The following is a 20,708-nucleotide window of genomic DNA, read 5'->3' as shown; positions in this document are numbered from 1 at the left end:
CAGTCTTCTCCTTCAAATTTATGCTTCAATTCTTTCGGAGCATCAGCTAAAGAAAGCAATCTTGGTTGATTTAGTGTGCAACGATCGCATGTCTTGAGCACGGAGTCTGACATTTTGTTGAGCGAGCAAGGAGAGGAGCCAGGCAAACACTGCGGCAGTAACCCAACCAAAACGTTCAAATAAAGGACTACCTCAATGACATAGATGGGGTTTCTAGCTATGGATTGAATCTAGAAAGATTCCCCAAGCTAAAGCTACCAGTATTTTTGTCAGCAAACTAAATGCAAACCAGGGAAAGTCAGAATATTTCCATGACAAGTTATATCGTCATTGTGGCAGCGAAGCGTACATGCTTGCGTGGATGAGTTATCATGTCATATAGGCAGCCTAGGGGTTAAGGTATTGTTATGTTTGGTATCTATGTTTAGATTTGTGTGTGACCTGTTTTTGCGTGAACTATAAATTAATGTTAAGTGTTTGGCTGGATGTCCATGCAGGGTTATGCTTGTAAGTTGTCATTTTAGTCTTCAAATGCATTTTTTACTTGTCAATTTTTACAATGTATAGTGCATAGTGCAATATATAGTGGGCGTCGCTTTTACATGGAAAGGCACAGAAACAAATTATGATAATAATCATCACTGACCCAGCAGCAGAAGCACTGGGGGTGCCACTGGCGGTTGAGGGCCGATATGTAGTTCTCCATGATGGGCATGCCACAGCCCCCGCACTTCGGGGCAAACATCTGGAAATAGTCGTCCCTGGAACACACACACACACAAGCACACACACTTATTCATTTCTGTTCTTTCCTTCTTTTTCTTGCTGCCCCATCTCTCACACACATCCACACCTTGGTTCATCTATCGCAACCCCAGTGCCGGCACACCACAGGCCACCATCGCTGTATGGCCTCCAGAGGGCCACACACTAGAGGAGGCCGTGCACTGCTGCAACCCCAGTGCGGCAGACCACGGTGAACTATCGATGTTGGGCCTCCTGCAGGCCACACACCAGAGGAGACCCTGCACTGTTGCTGAGTCACTTCGGTGGTGTTCAGTAGTGCCTGTTCTGATTTAAAGTACTTTGGACATCACCGATTAAGCCCCAGACTGACAACAATAATCGTTTAGCTTTGGAGCAAGACTGAGCTAGTGGCTCTGGAGTGACAATACTACTACTAACAACAACAACAATAATAATGTCAGTCCTATACAAGTATCGACAACAATAATACTAACAACAGTAGTACCGGCTTTATATAAGAATCTTCTTCTTCTGCATTCACTCGTACTATGCACACGAGTGGGCTTTTATGTGTATGACCGTTTTTACCCCGCCATGTAGGCAGCCATACTCCGTTTTCGGGGGTGTGCATGCTGGGTATGTTCTTGTTTCCATAAACCACCGAACGCTGACATGGATTACAGGATCTTTAACGTGCGTATTTGATCTTCTGCTTGCATATACACACGAAGGGGGTTCAGGCACCAGCAGGTCTGCACATATGTTGACCTGGGAGATCGTAAAAATCTCCACCCTTTACCCACCAGGCGCCGTCACCGTGATTCGAACCCGGGACCCTCGGATTGAAAGTCCAACGCTTTAACCACTCGGCTATTGCGCCCGTCTATATAAGAATCAACAACAACAATAATAATACCCACAATAATAACACCAGAGAGCGTGAAAGGGAACAGTCCACCCACCTGCAGTAAGCTTTGCCGTTTTTCTCATGAAAGTCCTCGTCACCAAACTGTCGTCCGCACTGGGCGCAAAAGAAGTGCTCCGGGTGCCACATCTTCTCCAGGGCTGTGATACATTTCTGGAGGGGGGAAAATGCAAAGAAAAAACAATATAGAAGAAGATTCTAATTACAACAGCTTAAATTCCACTGCTGAACTGTTATTTACCTTTACCAATAGTCCTAGTTTGCGTAACTTTGACATGGTACAGTATATGACGCCAAACTGTTATTTACTAACATGCAGAAACACTCAGGATGCCAACAGATGTACAGCTAAGTATTTGTTTATGTACATTGTCATTTTACATGTTTTATTCTTATGTCAGCGGAGGACCTAGGTTGGGAATGCATCACTTCTTTGTCAGGTTTTGTGTTGTGACCTGTATTCGTTATTTGACCATGACTTCATAAGTAGTACCCTGCTGTATTTTATATAAAAAATATCCTTACCTGTACCCCTGAGAGGGGACATGTTTGGGATATAGGTTCAAGTTCCCGTTGCCTTTTTAAGATTACTGGACCTGGTAGGGCCACCCAGGAGCATAAGCTCCCACCAACATAGCTCTCGGGGTCTCTGAAGCACTATACCCCCACCCCTGCACGGCAATTCTGCCTGCGTCTGGATAGCATTTAATTTTTAATTAGTGTTTCTGGTAACCACATCCAACAGGCTGAAGTCTGCCTTGATGCTGAATGAGGCTCAAGAAAGAAACGACAAAGATGAAGAGATCTTTGAAGAGAAAAAGGCGTGTTTGTTGATCACAGTGCGATACAGCACATTCACTGCCTGGGTTATCGGCTCCTGATCACTTTCATGGCAGGTTCAAAGAGAATGAAAAATGAAAGGATTTTTAAATACTTTTTTATATATTTTTTAGATAGCATGTCTCGGTGGCATGGGTGCATGAGAAAGTGTGTGTGTGTGTGATTGTGAGTGAGACAATATGTGTGTGTGTGTGTGCTATGGATAGGAGAGCTTCAACCATAAGAGAGGTGTGCGTGCGTGCGTGTGTGTGCAGCAAACAGACTATTACTTTGTTCCGTGTGCGTGCGTGCGTGCGTGTGTGTGCGTGCAACAAACAGACTATTACTTTGTTCTAAGATCCTCCAACAGAATTACAGATTTTAATAAAACAAAATAAAAAAGTGCAAAATAATGAACAAGCCCCTCCCACCACCCCAATATATTTCTTAACAACTGTGTGTGAAGTACAGAATTGTGAACAAGCAGACACTGAATGGCTGGTGATCCAAAATGAAATAAAACATGAACAAATGTAAGGCACAGGATAAAGACAAGAAGCCTCAGAAGCAATGACGAAAAACACAGGGCCAGCAGAGAAAACTTTCAGCTTCCTTTCCTCAACATCTTCCCCCGTGAAAGTCAGGGTACCATCTTTCCTATCTTGTCCAACTCTGGTGAAAACTCTAACCCCCAAAATCTCGCCGGTACCAACCTGAGCATCAGGACAAAAAAAAAAAAACAAAAAAACAAAAAAAACCCACCTTCCAATTGTCTCTCCTGCAAATTCAACTATCATCATTATGCTACAGCGACCACACAGAAGAAGAGGATCTAATTTTCTCATTGTGTGATAATATGAAAGAAGACGAACAACGAACATTCTGTGTTAACACTTTGACTCCCGGGACTATTTGCAATTTTAGCCAAAATATACCACTTCACAAAATGAATAAATCAATTATCATTATTTTATTTCATTTTTTTTATTACAGAAATTAACCTTTACATCGCCATGCAAGCCCTTCAGGCACAACAGATAATTATCTCCCCTGCCTATACCAAGTAAGCCGTACTCGAACGGCAGTGCAGCTACATATCTCTATTTTGTGAATGTTTTTATTTGTTTAGGAATTATCATATTGGTAGCTTAAGATTCGTCAAGGTACCCCCCCCCCCCTGAGGAGTGGTTTTTCAAGTGCTTTTACTGGCTGACTGGAGCATGTCAACAGCTCTATGCGAGCAAAGCAAAACAACGACACCTGGTCCAAGCAGAGCGGTAGCAAAACTAAATGCCATGACACACAGATTTACAAGCTGCTCAATGAAAATCAGAACAAACGCTTGAAGAAGAAGGCAAAGATGAACTGCAATCCGATGATGCTTTGGAAGAAGGAGGTGAGGAGTATCAGCCTCTTGAACCAAAGAGCAGCACAGCAGAGTTCAACATTGCTAGCAGTGTTGTGTGATTCGTAGAACAAAATACACTGTGTGTGACAGTCAAAAGCGAAGACAGGCCCACAAGAGGGGAAGGAATGGGGGAGAGGTGCCAGATCACAGCGTGCCAGTGAAGCAGGGCAGGAGGTAAGAGTTGGGGAGTGGGAGGGGCTGGGTGCTGTATTTTGCCTTGTTTTATGTCAGCGTCTTTCACAATGAGTGGACAGACGATTTTGAGCCAGACAGTCTCTCCTTTCTCAGTGCGATGGGTCGAATCACACCACACACTCGCCAGTATTTTCTCCCCCGCCACCAGACCTTGAGCGGAAGTCTGGATTGTAGTCAAACGGATGAGACGATAAAATGAGTTCCTACGAAGTGTAGCATGGACTTAGTGTACATAAAAGAACTCATGGGAACAAATGGGTTGTCCCTGCCAAAAGGAAAACACACTTGCACACAGAAAAAAAAGGGTGGTGCTATACTGCAGCAAAGTGCTCTCCATGGGGAGAGCAGTCCAATTTTCCACAGAAATCTGTTGTGACAAACAGCATTCAGTTTCAGTTTTTTAAGAAAGCATCACTGTGTTCAGACAAATCCATATATACTACACCACATATGCTTGGCAGATACCTGACCAGCTGCGTAACCCAACACGCTTAGTCAGGCCTTAAGTGCTGGCCTATATATTTGTGTATCTATCAAAGTGGATTTCTTCTACAGAATTTTGCCAAGGGAACAACACTCTCGTTGCCATGGGTTCTTTTTCAGTGCGCAAGTGTGTGCTGTACATGGGACCTCTGTTTATCGTCTCATCCAAATGACAAGACGCTCAGTTTGATTTTCCAGCCAAACTTGGGAGAAAGGGCGAGAGTGGGATCCGAACCCACACCCTCCTGGGCGCTCTGTATTGGCAGACAGGTGTCTCAACTCATTCTGCCGCACAACTACATACCTGCTACAACTCCAATTGGACCAACACTATATGAGGCCGCTGCAGAAAAAACAGGGTGGTTCACTAAAACGGCGAAAATCGATGGAGAATTCTTGATTCAATCGGTCAAACAAAGCTTCGTTTCCATGCTTACGCAATCTGTAAACAGTTCAGCTTAGAATGCTGACTGTACCAAACAAGAATGAACGAAATTAGAATAGCGTGTTTGCACGAGAACACTCGTACCTGGTCCACAGGGGAAGTAATCATGGTACGAGTAAACTCGTACCTGGAGTGGAATGAGTTCAGCATTCTGACAAACAGTGATCTTACAACACAGGTGCAAAAATCCACATACGTCTACGATGGGTCCGTTGCAGTATGCGCAGCGCGGGGCGAAGAGGTTGTGGTAGTCCACCTCGCAGTAGGCCACGCCGTCACGCTCATAGAAGTTGCTGGTGCCCAGGGGCTGCTCACAGTGCGCGCACACGAAGTGCTCCACGTGCCACGTGCGTCCCAGCGCCGCTATCACCTGCACACACACACACACAATCAAGAAAATGATTTTTTATTTTATTTTTTATTTTTTACAATAACCAATTCAATAAAATACCACACCACACACTCGCTCAAAACCCCCCATCCACACACACAAAAAAGAACCATGCACACACCACCCCCATGCACACCCACCACCACCACACCATACCACACACTACATACCACGCACACACTCCTCCTCACCCCACGCACAACCCATTCCCACCCACCTACCCTTCTCCTTCCCAATCCAATCCCCCCCCCACACCCCTCCCCCCAAACACACACACACACCTGTCTGACAATGGGTTTATTTCAAGCAGCACACATCCCTTTCTTAATGGTGTTGACATCCTTCTCCCCGGCCCCCAGCCCCCACCCACACTCCCAGCAATGACCCCTACCCCCTCCACCACCACCCCAGACTCCCAAACCTTTCCCACCCCTCATCTGTCCGATAATCTTTAGGGTTTTTTTTTCAGGCAGCATACACTCCTTTCTTCTTCCTGTTGACACCCCTCCACCACACCCCAGCCCTCACTCCCTGAGATGGGTTTAATACAGGCGGTGCACATCCATTTCTTCTTGGTGCTGACACCCCCAACACACACCCACACTCCCAGCAATGCTCCCCCCCCCCCCCCCCCAACACCCACCTGCACCACACCCCCTGAAAACCCCAACCTTTCACCAGCCCCCCCCCCCACCCCCCCCTGCAATGTCTCACCCCCCCCCACCTCCTCCCCCAATCCCCAACCCTTCCCACCCCTCACCTGTCCGACGATGGGCTTGTTGCAGGCGGCGCACACCCCACACAACCCCAATTTTTTTCTTGGTATTGACACCCCAGCCCCCCCCCCCCCCACATCCACCCCCTGAAAACCCCAATCCTTCCCACCCTTCACCTGTCCGACGATGTGTTTGTTGCAGGCGGCGCACACCCCCCACAACCCCAATTTTTTCTTGGTATTGACACCCCAGCCCCCCCCACACCCCCCTCCTTGCAATGTCTCACCCCCCCCGCCCCCCACCTCCTCCCCCAATCCTTCCCACCCCTCACCTGTCCGACGATGGGCTTGTTGCAGGCGGCGCACACCCCTTTCTTCTTGGTGTTGACCCCCTGGCGGTTCATGTCGCTCTGCAGGTCACCCAGCATGGAGTCCAGGCTGGCCGCGTTGTGACCCTGACCTCCGGCCCCTGACCCTGGTGGCATGGCACCCCCCGAGGGCCCCACGGGGCTGGTGGGCGACTGGCTGGACACGGAGCGGCTCTTCACCGGCTTGGCGTAGGCCGGCTCCGTCTGCGTCCACAGGCTGGGGTCCGTGGCCGTGTTGCTGGTCTGGGCTTGCTGCTGTTGGTGTGAAGACATTTTTTTTTTTTTTTTTCTTCGTTCACTGCTGTGTTAGCGATGTACATTTGAAACACTGAGCACAACAATCAGGTTATAAAGTGTGCTTTTTTTTCTTTTTTCTTCTTTTTTTAATGTGAATGGAAGCATGCATTTATATGGAAATGGTGGTTACTTTTTGATTTGTTTGCAGTTGATGGTCTTTTGATATTATATGGGTGTGTGTGTTCATATGTTTTTATCATAAGGGTGTGTGTTCATATGTTTGTTGGGACATTGTGTTTTCGGCAGGCCTACTGTGCCTGCTGTTTAAAAGATTTTAAAAAATAATTTGGAATAGGTTGGTTGTTTTTTTTGGTTTTGAAATCAATGTTTCTTAATGTATTTGATAAAATCAGAGCATATCTGTTTTTATGGCATCCAAGAATATGATATTTTTTTTCTAACAGAAACAGCTACTGAAGAACTTATAACAATATGATGATAATTTAATCATGGTGTCTCTTATTCCGAAATATTGCTCCTTAAGTTTTTCTTTAAAATACAGGTTATAATTTCTTTTACTGTGTGATAAAATTCAAGCTGCTAAGTTTTATCACTTTCATGGCTTAATTCAACCTTTTCACCTTTAAGTACAACTTTTGCCATGTGAATACATTAAATAGGCTTGACGTGACTGGGGGCTGAGAGAGTGGTGTGAATGATGAACCTTTGAATGCACATGTAATTTCAAATCAGATGAATAAAGATTCATGTACTGTATTGTATTGTATTGTACTGCACTGTATTTTATTGTACCGTATGGGTGGGGTGGGGGGTGGTGGGAGGAGGAAGGACATGGTTTGAGAGTGACTTGTCGTTGCTCAGACTGTGGTCCATTTTCTTCTTTCCCACTGGCTTACTGATCTGGTTCACTACAACACCACTTACATCTCGTGCAGTCTCACAGCTCTTACAGATTAGATTTTATAGCTTAGAGTCCAAGCTGACCACACAGTCCTGTCCAGACTGCCTAACTAAAAAAAACAATTTCATCAGCGTTAAACGTAAACTCTGTCACAAAAAAAAACAAAACAAACAAAAACAATAAAACAACAGATGCAAATAACACAATTCATGTCAATGACATATAATCTGAACTATAAAGCTCCCTCTGGCAAATAAGATTTGTGCTGTGCACACCATCCCTTTTGCTGAATTTATCGTCCCCAGCTTTGGGGGGGGGGGGAAGAGTATAAAAATTTCAATGCCCCACACAAAAAAAGAACGTTTTGATGAGATGAAAAACTGAGGTCCAGAGTGCAGCATACACTTGAAAGAACCAACAGCAACAATAGAGCGATGCCATCACCTCCTATGGCATTGCCTTGCCTTGGTCCCATAGCTCCGTGGGGAACTGTTGGGGCATCGCGATACTGGCTCCTGCACTGGCCTTCCCCATTTTGGACGATCATGTGTGAGGTGCTTGTGTCTTAACAAATGTCAGCTCTGTCCACTCTTCAATGTTTGTCAGACCATTTTTCCCTTTGTCTTGCATCACATTCTATTTCAAAACATCCTACACACACACCCTCCCACCCTACGCCCTCCCTGTCTCCCAATAACCCTCACCACACGCCCCCACCCACCTTGGAACTCTGAAAGGGATGCCATCAACTCCTACGACATTGCACTGCACTGTATTGCAAAACATCCTTGACACACACCCTCCCACTCCCTGCCCCCCATAACCAACCCCCCCACACACACCCCCACCAACCTTGAACTCTGACAGCGACGCCATCAGCTCGTCCAGCTCCTTGGTGGCGGAGGACGCCGCCTGCTGGGGCACCTGGTGCTGGTGGCTGTGCACCGCCGTCGCCTGTTGCCCCTGGTGACTGAGGGGGGGCAGGTGGTGGTGGTGGCTGGCAGGGGGCAGGGGGGGAGCCCCGTCCGTCACTGCTGCAAAGTTGGCCTGGTGTTGTTGCTGGTGTTGTTGTTGCTGGTGGTGGTGGTGTTGTTGGTGGTGTTGTTGCTGGTGGTGGTAGGATGAAGAGGAGGACACGTGGGAGGTGGTGGTGGTGGTGCCTCCGCCGCCCACTTCTTGGAACCCTCCTGGCCTGTGTGGGGGAAGGGGAAAAGATAAGAATGATCATTAATTCTAACAATGATAATAATAATAATAATTAATAATACCAGCCGCCGTGGCGAAGTGGTTAGCGTCGCGGACTGACGGCTGGGAGGACACGGGTTCGAATCCCAGCGGAGGTGGGTTTTTCGGCCCGTGGCTGGCTCCTACCCAGAGTTGAGTGTGCTGTGGGCTTAAATGGGGAGACTGGGACCACACAGTCGAGTGTCATCCACTTCAAGGATGCGTCTTTGGGTGTGCTCCTCTAATTACCTGACCAACACTGCAAGTGTCTGTATCTCTCGGGCCTGGTTAACGCCGGGATATCATTATGACAGGAAGCATAGAGTACAGCCTTGTCACGCAGTTCCAAACCAAAATGGACCTTCATAGCAACATCGTCATTGTCATCCTCCTCCATCATCATCAATAAAAAAAAAAAAAGAAAAAAAAAGAAAAAAAAAAGAAAAAAAAAGAGCTGATAATAATAATATCAATAATATAAATCAACATAATTATTACTATTGTATTCTTTTTTCAATAAAATTGTTGTTGTTGTTGTTCAATGTTGGTCACAACAGATTTCTCTGTGTGAAATTCACACTGCTCTCTCTCCAGGGAGGGTGTGTCATCACAGTGCAGTGTCACCAGTTCTGGGTTTTTTTTCTTCTTCTTCTTCTGCTTGCAAGTGTATTTGTTTCCTTACTGAAGTGGACTTTTCTTAAGAATTATGCCAGGGATATTTATAACCCTTTTGTTGCCATGGGTTCTTTTACATGTGCCAAGTGTATGCTACATACGGGATCTGGGTTGACCATCTCATCTGAATGACAAGCGTCCAGACCACCACTTCAGGTTTAGTGGAGGGGGAGAAAACACTGGTCAGTGTGGAATTCAATCCCATGCACTAAGATTCTCTCGCTTCCTAAGTGGATGCCACACCACTATGCCAGCAGCAGCAGCAGCAGCAATAATTAATGTATTCATATAGTGCAATCCCACCCACCCCCCACCCCCACCAAAAAAACACACTTCCACAATGATGTGTACCTGCAGCGTGTACAAGCATGTGTGCGAGTGTGTGTGTGTGTGTGCTAAGAATAATAGTGAAGCGCACCACCACCAACCAATACAACCCAACTAGGTTGTGATGACATGCATGGAGTGCTACTTTGGCTGTGCAAGCTGCTGCTGCTAGACGCGCGTGCGTGCATGCGTGTGTGTGTTTGTTTGTGTGTGTGCAAAGACTGTGTCACAAGAAGCTGTTGTTGTTTTTCCATAAACCTACAAGTTTCCTGCTCTTTAAAAACTTTTCAAGCCCTGTGAATCAATGTTAAGTGAACAAATCTATTGTTTACTCCGACACTTTTCCTCACAATTTCAGTTCCAAGGGCATACAGGGGGGGACCTCTTTATACATTTTTCCCCTATAATTTGGGGGTGGGGGGAGGGGGGAGGGGGTGGAAAGAATCTCAGACATAAACAAGACCGCCTGGACTCCTGCCCAGTTCAAGCCCCCCACCCACCCCCCTCCCACTTCCTATCCCAACAGGGGTGGGGAATGTGAAGTATGTATGCACACACACACACACACACACACACATGCACATGTGCATGAACACATACACACAGAGATGATAAGGACATGGAGGAGGAGTGGGTGGAGAGAGGGGGTAGGGGCGTGGTGGAAATCACATTATACATACACACCTGAAATGTTCCCCCCTCTCTCTCTCTACTCCCAGAAATGACTCAGCCCCTCACTCACAAGACAAGGAGGTCTGTCTCCTCCACATCCTCCCATACCTGCCCCTCTCCTGCACCCCCCACTCCCTCACACACACACACATGCTCAGCCTCCATCACACACACACACACACACACACATTCAGCCCCCATCTGCACCACCCTGTCTCTTGCATCCAAACTGCATGAAGAAGGCAGAGACACAATACAAAGAGCCTACCATTTCCTCAACACACAAGGATAGGCCCTTTTGATGGTGAGACAATACACACACACACACACACACACACACACACACACACACACAAAGAGATTACAGGACAGAGGTGTAGTATGGGCAAGGAACAGAGGGGGAGACAACTGCAAGAAGGAGAACAGAGGGGCCAGTGAAGGTGGAAACTCTATATCACAGAGAGAGAGAGAGAGAGAGAGAGAGAGAGAGAGAGAGAGACAGACAGAGACAGAGACAGAGAGAGTGTGGAGGGACAGTGACAAACAGGCAGAGAGATGAGGACTGGGAGAGAAAAAGAGAAACAGACAGACACAGAGTGCAAGACAGAGAGATACAAAGAGAGACACACAAACAGAGAGAAACAGAGAGAGAGACGACTAACACTGGGAGCCAGTGACAGAGACAGAGAGAGACACAGACAGACAGACAGAGAAAGAAAGGATGGGAGTGGGAGGAGACAAGAGTTCAAACAAAAGAAGAAAAAAAAGAGACACGAAACCAGTAGAAGACACAGAATTGCCGTGGGAAGGTAGAAAACCACAACAAACGCAGACAGAGAGAAGCAGAGAAGAAGGGAACCGGACAACACAGCAAGTCCTCATACCAAAATATTTCTTCAGCATTATCCACACATTGCCAAAATCTATGATCAATTCAAATAACACATCTGGAAAGGGTTCTCTGAACCTGTCTCCAGTTTCAGTTTCTCAAGGAAGCGTCACTGCGTTTGGACAAACCCGTATATACGCTGCATCACATCTGCCAGGCAGATGCCTGACCAGCAGCATAACCCAACGTGCTTAGTCAGGCCTTGAGTGCATGCATACACACACACACACACACACACACACACACACACACCTACCAGAGTGGAATCTGGTACAGAATTTTGCTGGAGGACAACAGTCTTGTTACCATGGGTTCTTTGCGTGCTGCACACGGGACCTCAGTTCATCATCTCACTCCAATTAGATGCTCAGTATATATATATATATATATATATATATATATATATATATACACATATATATATACACATATATATACCTACCTATCAGAGTGGAATCTGCTACAGAATTTTGCTGGAGGACAACACTCTCGTTACCATGGGTCCTTTGCGTGCTGCACACGGGACCTCAGTTCATCATCTGACCCCAATGACTAGACGCTCAAGTTTGATTTTCCAGTCACACTCGGGAGAAAGGGCACGAGCAGGATTCGAACCCTGACCCTCACGGGACTCTCAGTACTGGCAGATGAGCGTCTTAACCATTCTGCCACCTTCCTCCCGCAACCTTTCTCCACTGTAGCATTACTATTCACTTTGTTCCATTGTGTCTACATTCGTGTTTAACTTCTATGTGATAAGATACTTACAGTTACAGGGTAGGATAAATGTAAGTGCATGTGTTATGATATCAAATAATCATATCTTGTCTAATGCATATGCCTACAATGCAAATGCTGTGTACTGCTAGTGCGTTACGTCTTTGATACCAACATACGTCTATGCTGCCACTGCCCACGTTGTGTTGATTACGTAGTTTGTTTTGCTTCAAAGCCCCCCCCCGAGGTTGGAGTATCATTAAAATCATTGTAAGAATCTTGCACAGTCAAAGGAGGACAGGACAATGCAACATAAACTGATAAAGAAAGAATAAAACACATATTCTAAAGTCCGAGACAAATAACCAAAAGAAGAAACAGAATTCCCAGTGAATTCACAGGACCCAAATCCTCGCTTTCCACGGTTTTGACCAGGTACCCCTTCACAGGTGCATCGTGCCAGCCCCACTCAGACAAAGAAGGAAACATTCCCGCCAGCTCAACCAGATCCGGTGTAAAACCCAATACAGGCAATATTCCTTCTTCCCCAGAACGATACGTGACTGGAACAACCTGCCTGAAACAGCTATAGCAGCGTGAGACACCTTGGACACCTTTAAGTCTAGGGTGCCCCCCAGTCAGTAGTTAATTAGATAATAGGTCCCTTACTCCCCCCCCCCCCCCCCCAACCACTCTTACCCAATACTTTTGGGTTTGTTTTTTTTTAAATTTATTTTTGGGGCCGTGCTGTCTTAGATCAGCAAGGGACCGGCTAGCTCGGAAGGGCGAAAAGTGAAGTGATAGTAGCCTGCCGGAGAACCCACTTAGAGTAGGACTAGGTTTTCATCCTCTCTAATAGGTCTGTCGCTTTCTGTAGTTTGTTTTTCTTTCATCGCAACCCAACAAAAACGGCGTAAAAATCAAATTGATGATTGTGGCCGTCAATGCAGTGAAAGTGAAAGTGACAGGTAGGTAGAGGAAAATCAGAGTCAAGTGCCTTTCCCAACGACACAACACCACGCGGAAGCAGGGCCTCAAACCCTGACCCAGCCAGTTTTGGTTCAGATAAGACTGCCATGTGCTGTCATTTTACTGCTGGTACTCACAACCACACACACACACATACAACCACACACACACACACACACAGTGACACACATTCCAGAAAATCAAATACAAGCTGCTGAAGTAGGCATCTTCAGACAAAACGTGTCAAACTCCTGCATCAAACCTTGTCTATATGTGTACAAAACAGTCAAGCACATACAGACACACGCACAAAGCCTCACTTTATTTAACACATATACATTTATGGAAGGGCACTGGGAGAGACAGAAAGAAAAAAGAAAAAAAAACCAAGGAAACAAACAAATCTTTTTTTTTTAAACTGCACATACCAAGATGGCTGGTAGTAGTGGTAGTGATACATTGTAGCCGGCACAAACACAGAATCTGAGAAAAACTTGCCGCCTGACTTGCAGCGGAAGACGACTCAACAAGGGCAGACAATGCCACGGAAGCACAAGGGGTACACAGAAAGTCACAGTCCCTCCAAAAGATAATAATAATAATAATAAATAAAATTCACACCCCAACAAGGTAAGCCACACAGTAGCGAACTCTAGAGAGTACTGGCAATCGGGTCAATGCCCCCCTCAGTCCATTCCAAAACTATCAGTCAAGGACACACAGGCATGATGAACGAACTGTTGGTGATCAAGCACTGTGGTTTTGGCACTTCACAGCTTTCTGATGATGTGTTTATTATAGAAATACAGATGTATTTTCTTTTTGAAAGATGTCAGGTGTGATGCTCCCACATATCATTCTTCTTCTTCTTTGCTTGATTTTGTTTATTTTTAATTCTTAACCACCCTGAAGAAAAAGAAAAATTGGTCTGTAAACTATAAGATTTAAAAAAAAAAAAAAAAACTTTAAAAATTTGTTTGCACACGCTCTCGTTCATTTCCACCGTCCACTTCCGTTAAAAAAAAAAAAATTTTTTTTCATTATAACTTGGAAGATGCTGCAAAAAAACCTTTCTCTGCTAAGCTCTCACCTAACCGCCCCCCCCCCCCACCCCCCACCATCCCCCAAACCACACCCCCTACTCCACACAGACGCAGAAGAAGACAAGAGAATCCTTGCACTGCTGCATCCCCACTCTTTATTCATACTCTGCTGTTCTTCTGGCCATACGATACTTTACCAAACATAAGTAAATAGATATCTGCAGAAAATCCCTTACTCCAAGTCACTTCAGCGCTATTCCAAAATTACTTTAAACAGAACAGCATTTTAAGATACAAGGAGAAAAAACAACAACCCTTTTTCTTTTTAAAATCCTACCCAACACCATCATTCAACAACAAAACCACTACAAAATAAAACAAACACAAAAACAAACACTATAACCAATGGTAGCAAAAAAAAAAAAAAAAAAAAAAAAAAAAAAAAAAAAAAAAAAATTATGTTCCCCAACCAACGACCACTATCCATGCTCCTCCATCATTATACAAGCACCCCCTCTCCAAACACATTTAAAATAAATAAATAAATTAAAAAAAAAAAAAAATCTTGGCAATAGCAGCAAGAAGAGATCTCAATTCAAGGAAGAACACCACCAGCTGGTCTTCCAAACCATCATCACCACAGACCAACCACAAACTGACCTACAGGTACATGTACACCACAAGGCCCTGCCCCCCCCCCCCCCCCCCCCCCTCTCTACCGCCCTGACCAAAGAGCGCACAACTCACAACACAACCACCAACACAACAACGCAGTTATGTCTCTCTTCAGGCGCTCTGCCCTGACCTCAGCACCCAGCACAAGGCGTGCAGGACTTGTTGAAAGGCAGGCAGAAGGGATGGGAAAGGTGGCTGAAACACCTGAGCACCAGCAGTGCAGAGGAGAGAGAGGTAAGCAAAGCAGACAGACAGACAGCAAGGTGGCTGGCTACTGGCACACTACCAAAAAACTGGATTCCTGAAAGTGGTGGTGGTTGTTTGTTTGTGTGTGTGTGTGTGTGTGTGTGTGTGTGTGTGTGTGGAGAGAGAGAAAGAGAGAGAGAGAGAGACAGAGGCAGAGAGAGCGAAAGGACGAGGAAAGGGCTAGAAGCAGAATTGGGGTGTGGGTTGGGTGGGGGCGTGGTGGCAGTGGCAGAAAGAGAAAGACAGAGAGAAAGAGAGAGAGAGAGAGAGCAGGAGGAGGAAGGGGTTGCAGCAGAATAGGGGTGTGGGTGGGGTGGGGGTGTGGTGGCAGTGAATGAGAGAAAGCGAGAGGAAGAGAGACAGAGATGGGAGTAGGATATGGGGTGTGGTCTTCATTTCTGACTGGCAACACATAATTATTATGATGTTTTGAGAAAGTTGGTTTGTAACCCCCCAAAGCCTCCCCCCCCCCCTCTCCCCTCCTTTCAGTGATGAGGTGTTGGGATGATAGATGTTAGTGAAGGAAGGAAAGGATGTGTGTGTGTGTGGGGGGGGGGGGGGGGGGGGGGGGGTGAGAATTTCCCATCACACATGCTGGTGATTGCAGACATTTTGTTAGGGAAATTTTGAATGTTATCATTTAAATGCAAGAGAGGGATGGTCCCAAAAGGTCAGCTAGCCCCAAAGACTGCAGCACTAAGAGCCAGCGCAATCCTGCCTTCACGTTCAAGAATCACAGCTCTTCACAAAAGACCAAGCTGTAAATGAATTCCAACTGCAGTGGGTAAACCACTGATCATACAGCTCACTTTGCTGTTGGCCCAACTGTACGCTTATGTCAATCTTTGATATTCTGATACGAGTCATTCATTCCTTTTACTTTGATTTATCCAAATACAGATGAAATGATGGAGGGAGTGGAAAAGGGGACAGAGAGAGAGAGAGAGAGAGAGAGAGAGAGAGAGAGAGAGAGATGGGGGGTGGGGGTGGGGAAGAGAAATGTGTCATCAGTATCGACAACCGGATGACTAAAGCCACATTGTTGTTATCACCACCTACTGACAGTTGTAATACTGAGAGAGAGAGAGAGAGAGAGAGAGAGAGAGAGAGAGAGAGAGAGAGAGAGAAAGGGAGGTAGGAAGAAAAAGAGAGGGTGAGAGAGACAGACAGACAAATGGAGAGAGAGAGAGAGAGAGAGAGAGAGAGAGAGAGAGAGAGAGAGAGAGTGAAAACTGTCATAAGGCAAAACGATAGGGGAAGGGACCCCTAATTTATTCTTTGTAACAAACAAGATAAAAAAGAAGAAAAAAAGGGGGGGGGAGGGGGATGGGGGGGGGGGGGGGGGAGCAAGGGAAGGAATGAGAGGATGGGGGACAGAGAGGGAATGATGGTGATGACGACTCAGGCAGCTCTTCCTAACAGGTGGCTGCATTTCCTATTACATATAAAAATAGCACCAAGATACACACACACAGCAGGGGAAACAGGGAACACATGTCGACATTAATCCATCCATCTCCACTCCTGACATTTCCCTGTGAAAGAGACACACTGCAGTATGTCAGTGCCAAAACAGCCCATCCGTGCTGCACCCACCTTGCAACACCCACACAGATTCAAACCAGATGCAACATGGCTCCCACCCTGGCACAGTGGTTAGCATCATGGACATATGACTGGGAGGATGCAGATTCGATCCCCATCAAGAGGTGGGGAGGGGGGGGGCGGGGTTCAGCCAGTGGCTGGCTCTGACCCAGAGCTGAGTGCGCCAGGGGCTCAAATGGGAAGGCTGGAACTAAACCCATACAGCTGTGGGTCATCCACTTAACAGATGTGTCTTTGGGAGTGTTGCTTCAATTTCCAGACCAACACTGCACGTGTCAGTATCTCTCAGCCTGGGCGACACCCAGACAATGTGAATAAACAGCCTGGACAGGCAGTCCTAAACCAAAATGGATTCCTACAGCAACTCATTCATCATTGAAAATGTAGAAAACTAAACGCACCAAACTCTAGAATCACTTATGTGAACTGACACGTTAAACCAATGACCCTGGAAAGCAGAGTGTGGCCGGCTGCCTACATGACAAGGTAAAAACAGTCATATAATAAAAAGCCCTCTCGTACAGTATACGAGAGTGAACGTGGGAGTTGCAGCCCACAGATGAAGAAGAAGAAGAAGAATCAATGACCATTACTTCCCAACCACACACAATAAAAATACTAATACTGGGTATTCATATTGTGCACCATCTTCTCAGCACAGGGGCCCAGAGTGCATACAATTAAATTAAGATGTGGAAAAAAAATTCTGAAAGGTAACAAAAATTATCAAGAAAGGGCACTATAATTTATAAATAAAATAATCAAGATTTCAAAAAGCAAGAAATATGGAATGTGTCAATGACCAAGCACACACACACATACACAAAAAAACCGTCTCCCACACCACAACAAACATAATTATATGATATAGTCATATTCAGCTAAGACAATAAATCCGAGTTCCTATGTGCAGCCTGCACTTTGTGCACGTTAAAGAACCCACAGCAACGAAAGGGTTGCCACTAGCAAAATTCTGAAGAATAATCCACTCAAATAATATATATATATATATATATGTGTGTGTGTGTGTGTGTGTGTGTGTGTGTGTGTGTGTGTGTGTGTAATGTGTGTGTGTGTGTGTGTGTGTAATGTGTGTGTGTGTGTGTCCACATGATTGAAAGCCTGATTGAATAACAAAGGAAACGAATGATGAGCACCTAAAAGGCTCTACCAAGGCAGGCAGCCTGTTGTGCAAATAAATCTGTGTTTGTAAAACGCTTAAGAGTTGAGTCTCTGGATCAAAAATAAATGCTATAAAAGCTTACAACAACAATAATAATTATTATCATATGGAGTGTGGTTGAGTTCTGTCCTAGTGGTAATGCGTCTGCCTCGGAAGCAAGAAAACCTGAGTGCACTGGTTCGAATCCAACAATCACCAGTATTTTCTCCCCGTCCACTAGACCTTAAGTGGTGGTCTGGACGCCAGTCATTCGGATGAGAAGATTAAAACTGATGTCCTGTGTGCAGCACGCACTTAGTGCACGTAAAAGAACCCACAGCAAGAAAAGGGATGTCCCTAGCAAAAATTCTGTAAGAAAAATCCACTTTGTTTGGAAAACAAATAAAATTGCACACAGAAACCCACCCCCCTTTTCCCACAAAAAAAGAGAAAAAAAAAGAAAGAGAGAGAGAGAGAGAGAGAGAGAGAGAGAGAGAAAGAAAAAAAGGGTGGTGCTCTCAGTGTAGCAACAGACAACGTGCTCTCCCTTGGGCAGACAGCAGCAACTGAATTTCACACAGAAAAATCTGTTGTGACAAAAAAAGAGTAATACAATACTAGTATACAAAAAAATATGAAAAAAGAAAAACAGTGGCACTCTCAGTGTAGCGACGGATGACACGCTCTACCTGGGGCATAGAGCAGCCCTGAAATTTCACACAGAGAAATCCGCTGTGACAAAAAAACAACAACAAAACAACACAATATAATAAAAAAATAAATTTAAAAAAAACAACCAACAACAAAAAACAATAGTTTATAAACCTACCCAGCAGGTGCCCTGTTGCCGGCAGGGGGCACGGCACTCTCCAGCTCGTCCAGCAGACTTTCCACGGTGGCCCTCTCGCTGGGCTTGGTCGGTTTGGGCGCCACAGGGGGTGGCGGGGCAGCGGTCTTGCCCACCCCTCCTCCGACCACCACGCCAACGTTGACACCACCGTTGTTGGCGGTGGCGTTGATGCTGCTGCTGCTGCTGTTGGTGTTGCTGACTGCTACACCGTTCACCAATCCTCCTCCTCCTCCTCCTCCACCACTGGTGTCTCTGCCCACTGTGTGGAGAAAGAGACACAGGGATGGAGAAAGGTAAAGGTCCAGTTAAAAATTTTTTTTTTTTTTTTTTGCATGCACGGGAGAGGTATGCGTGTGCGGTGCGTGCGTGTGTGTTTTATTTTTTGATCAGAAGAGGTCTCAGGCCATGCAAGGTAAAAACCAGTGCAGGTGGGGGTGGGGACTGGGGGGGGGGGGGGGGTGGGGGGGGGGGAGACAGAAGCCCTTGTCCCCCTCCCCTCCCCGCTTAACTCAAGTCTGGGGTCTGGGTAGGAGGAAGAGAAGAAGAGTAAGACTCCTTGGAATTTTACCGTACTGCTTCTGTTAAAGGCTGAGTGGTGTGGTGGGCTGGTCTTTGTGAAGGGGTTTAATTTAAATTAGGAACAGTTCATGTTGTGTTGTGTTGTGTTGTGGTGTGTGCTGTGTGTTGTGTTGTGTGATGTGGTGTGGTGTGGTGTGGTGTGGGGTGTGTGTGTGTGTGTGTGTGTGTGTGTGTGTGTGTGTGTGTGTGTGTGTGTGTGTGTGTATGCAACAACAACAGTGTCCCAGCTCTGCAGTTAAAATAACTCAAATATACAAATATGTCATTCTACACATAAGTTCAGAAAACGAAAATATGTTATTCTACAAATAATTCAGAGCACACGTTTTCAAAATCATTTTTTAAACTGACATATTCATACATTTCCCTCCTTTCTTTTTTTCTTCAGTTTTTAGAATCCTTTTCTTCCTCGCAAACAACACTCAAAATAACAACCACCATGACCAGTATATACAATTAAGGTTAATTTGTTAAAGGTCCCCAGCCTTTTCACATAGGGGCAGTGAATTCCTATTGACTGTGTCCAGGTCTCAGGATATGAAGTCGGCGACCCAGTCCTCTCCTTTCAACGGCTAGAAATCATCAAATCTTCCTTCCCCAAGAAAGGTCAGGTACCCATTCACAACTGGGTGGAGTGAGGAAAATCAAAGTGCCTTTCCCCAAGGACACAACGCCATTCCCAAAACGGGGGCCTTGAAGTTGAACCCTGATCACTGGTGAACACTGAATCAGAAGTCCAACGATGCCATACCAATTCTGCAATGGTGCCTCCCATAATAACACCAATAGTAATGATAATAATAATGAATGTATTACATAGCACTGACTCTTGTGTAGACATAAACAGAAGGCAAGAGAAACTATAAACACTGAACACTGGAATTAATTTTTTAAAAATTTATTAAAACCCCAAACAAACCCCAAAATAACCCGAACAAAAAACAAGAGCACACTGAACAGAGTAAAAACGGTAAAAGAAGACCCTGGCCTTCTCTCTCATCCTCCCAGCTGCTTTTATCGGTGTTGGCGGCAGCGGTGGTGGTGGTGGAGGTGGTGGTGGTGGCAGTGAGCAAGTCTTCAGAGGCCCCCTGAACTGGATGATCAAGACATTCCTAAGCCACTGAGCTGTTTGCTCCACCACCCCTCCCCCATCCCCCTCGGGGCCCCTCCCATCCCCAGGGCCTAAATTTAGAGGTTCCAAAATTGGCATCTAGGCTAGGCTCCTGCAAGTAGCAGCACTCGGACTTCCTGACTTTTTTTTTTTTTTGAAAGGCAAAGCTAGAGAAGAAAGGTGTGGTGAAGGGGGAAGGTTCCAGACAGAGAGAGAGAGAGAGAGAGAGAGAGAATTACAGAGAATGGTGGGGGAGAGGGATGGGGATGGGGGAGGGAGATGGAAGTGGCATGCCTGGCCATGAGTAGA

At 45.8% G+C, this 20,708-nt stretch overlaps 1 protein-coding gene across 4 annotated transcripts in view; it reads right to left on the bottom strand.

Moving 5' to 3' along the window:
• The window catches only part of LOC143288363 (paxillin-like), a 102,126-nt gene that overhangs the window by 7,995 nt on the left and 73,423 nt on the right, over positions 1-20,708 (bottom strand). For 3 of the 4 annotated variants that reach the window (XM_076596756.1, XM_076596758.1, XM_076596759.1), the window contains 6 exons: positions 18,689-18,968; positions 8,508-8,847; positions 6,461-6,751; positions 5,219-5,392; positions 1,710-1,825; positions 647-761 (listed from right to left, as the gene is read on the bottom strand). In XM_076596756.1, the coding sequence (XP_076452871.1) occupies positions 647-761; positions 1,710-1,825; positions 5,219-5,392; positions 6,461-6,751; positions 8,508-8,847; positions 18,689-18,968 (1,316 nt within the window). The remainder of the gene's footprint in view (positions 1-646; positions 762-1,709; positions 1,826-5,218; positions 5,393-6,460; positions 6,752-8,507; positions 8,848-18,688; positions 18,969-20,708) is intronic. The other variant, XM_076596757.1, reaches the window with a different exon arrangement.

The sequence above is a fragment of the Babylonia areolata genome, chromosome 12, assembly GCF_041734735.1.
Source record: "Babylonia areolata isolate BAREFJ2019XMU chromosome 12, ASM4173473v1, whole genome shotgun sequence".
NCBI classification, from domain to species: domain Eukaryota; kingdom Metazoa; phylum Mollusca; class Gastropoda; order Neogastropoda; family Buccinidae; genus Babylonia; species Babylonia areolata.
The sequence above is the reverse complement of the archived record's forward strand: the minus strand, read 5'-3'. Positions and strand labels throughout refer to the sequence as shown.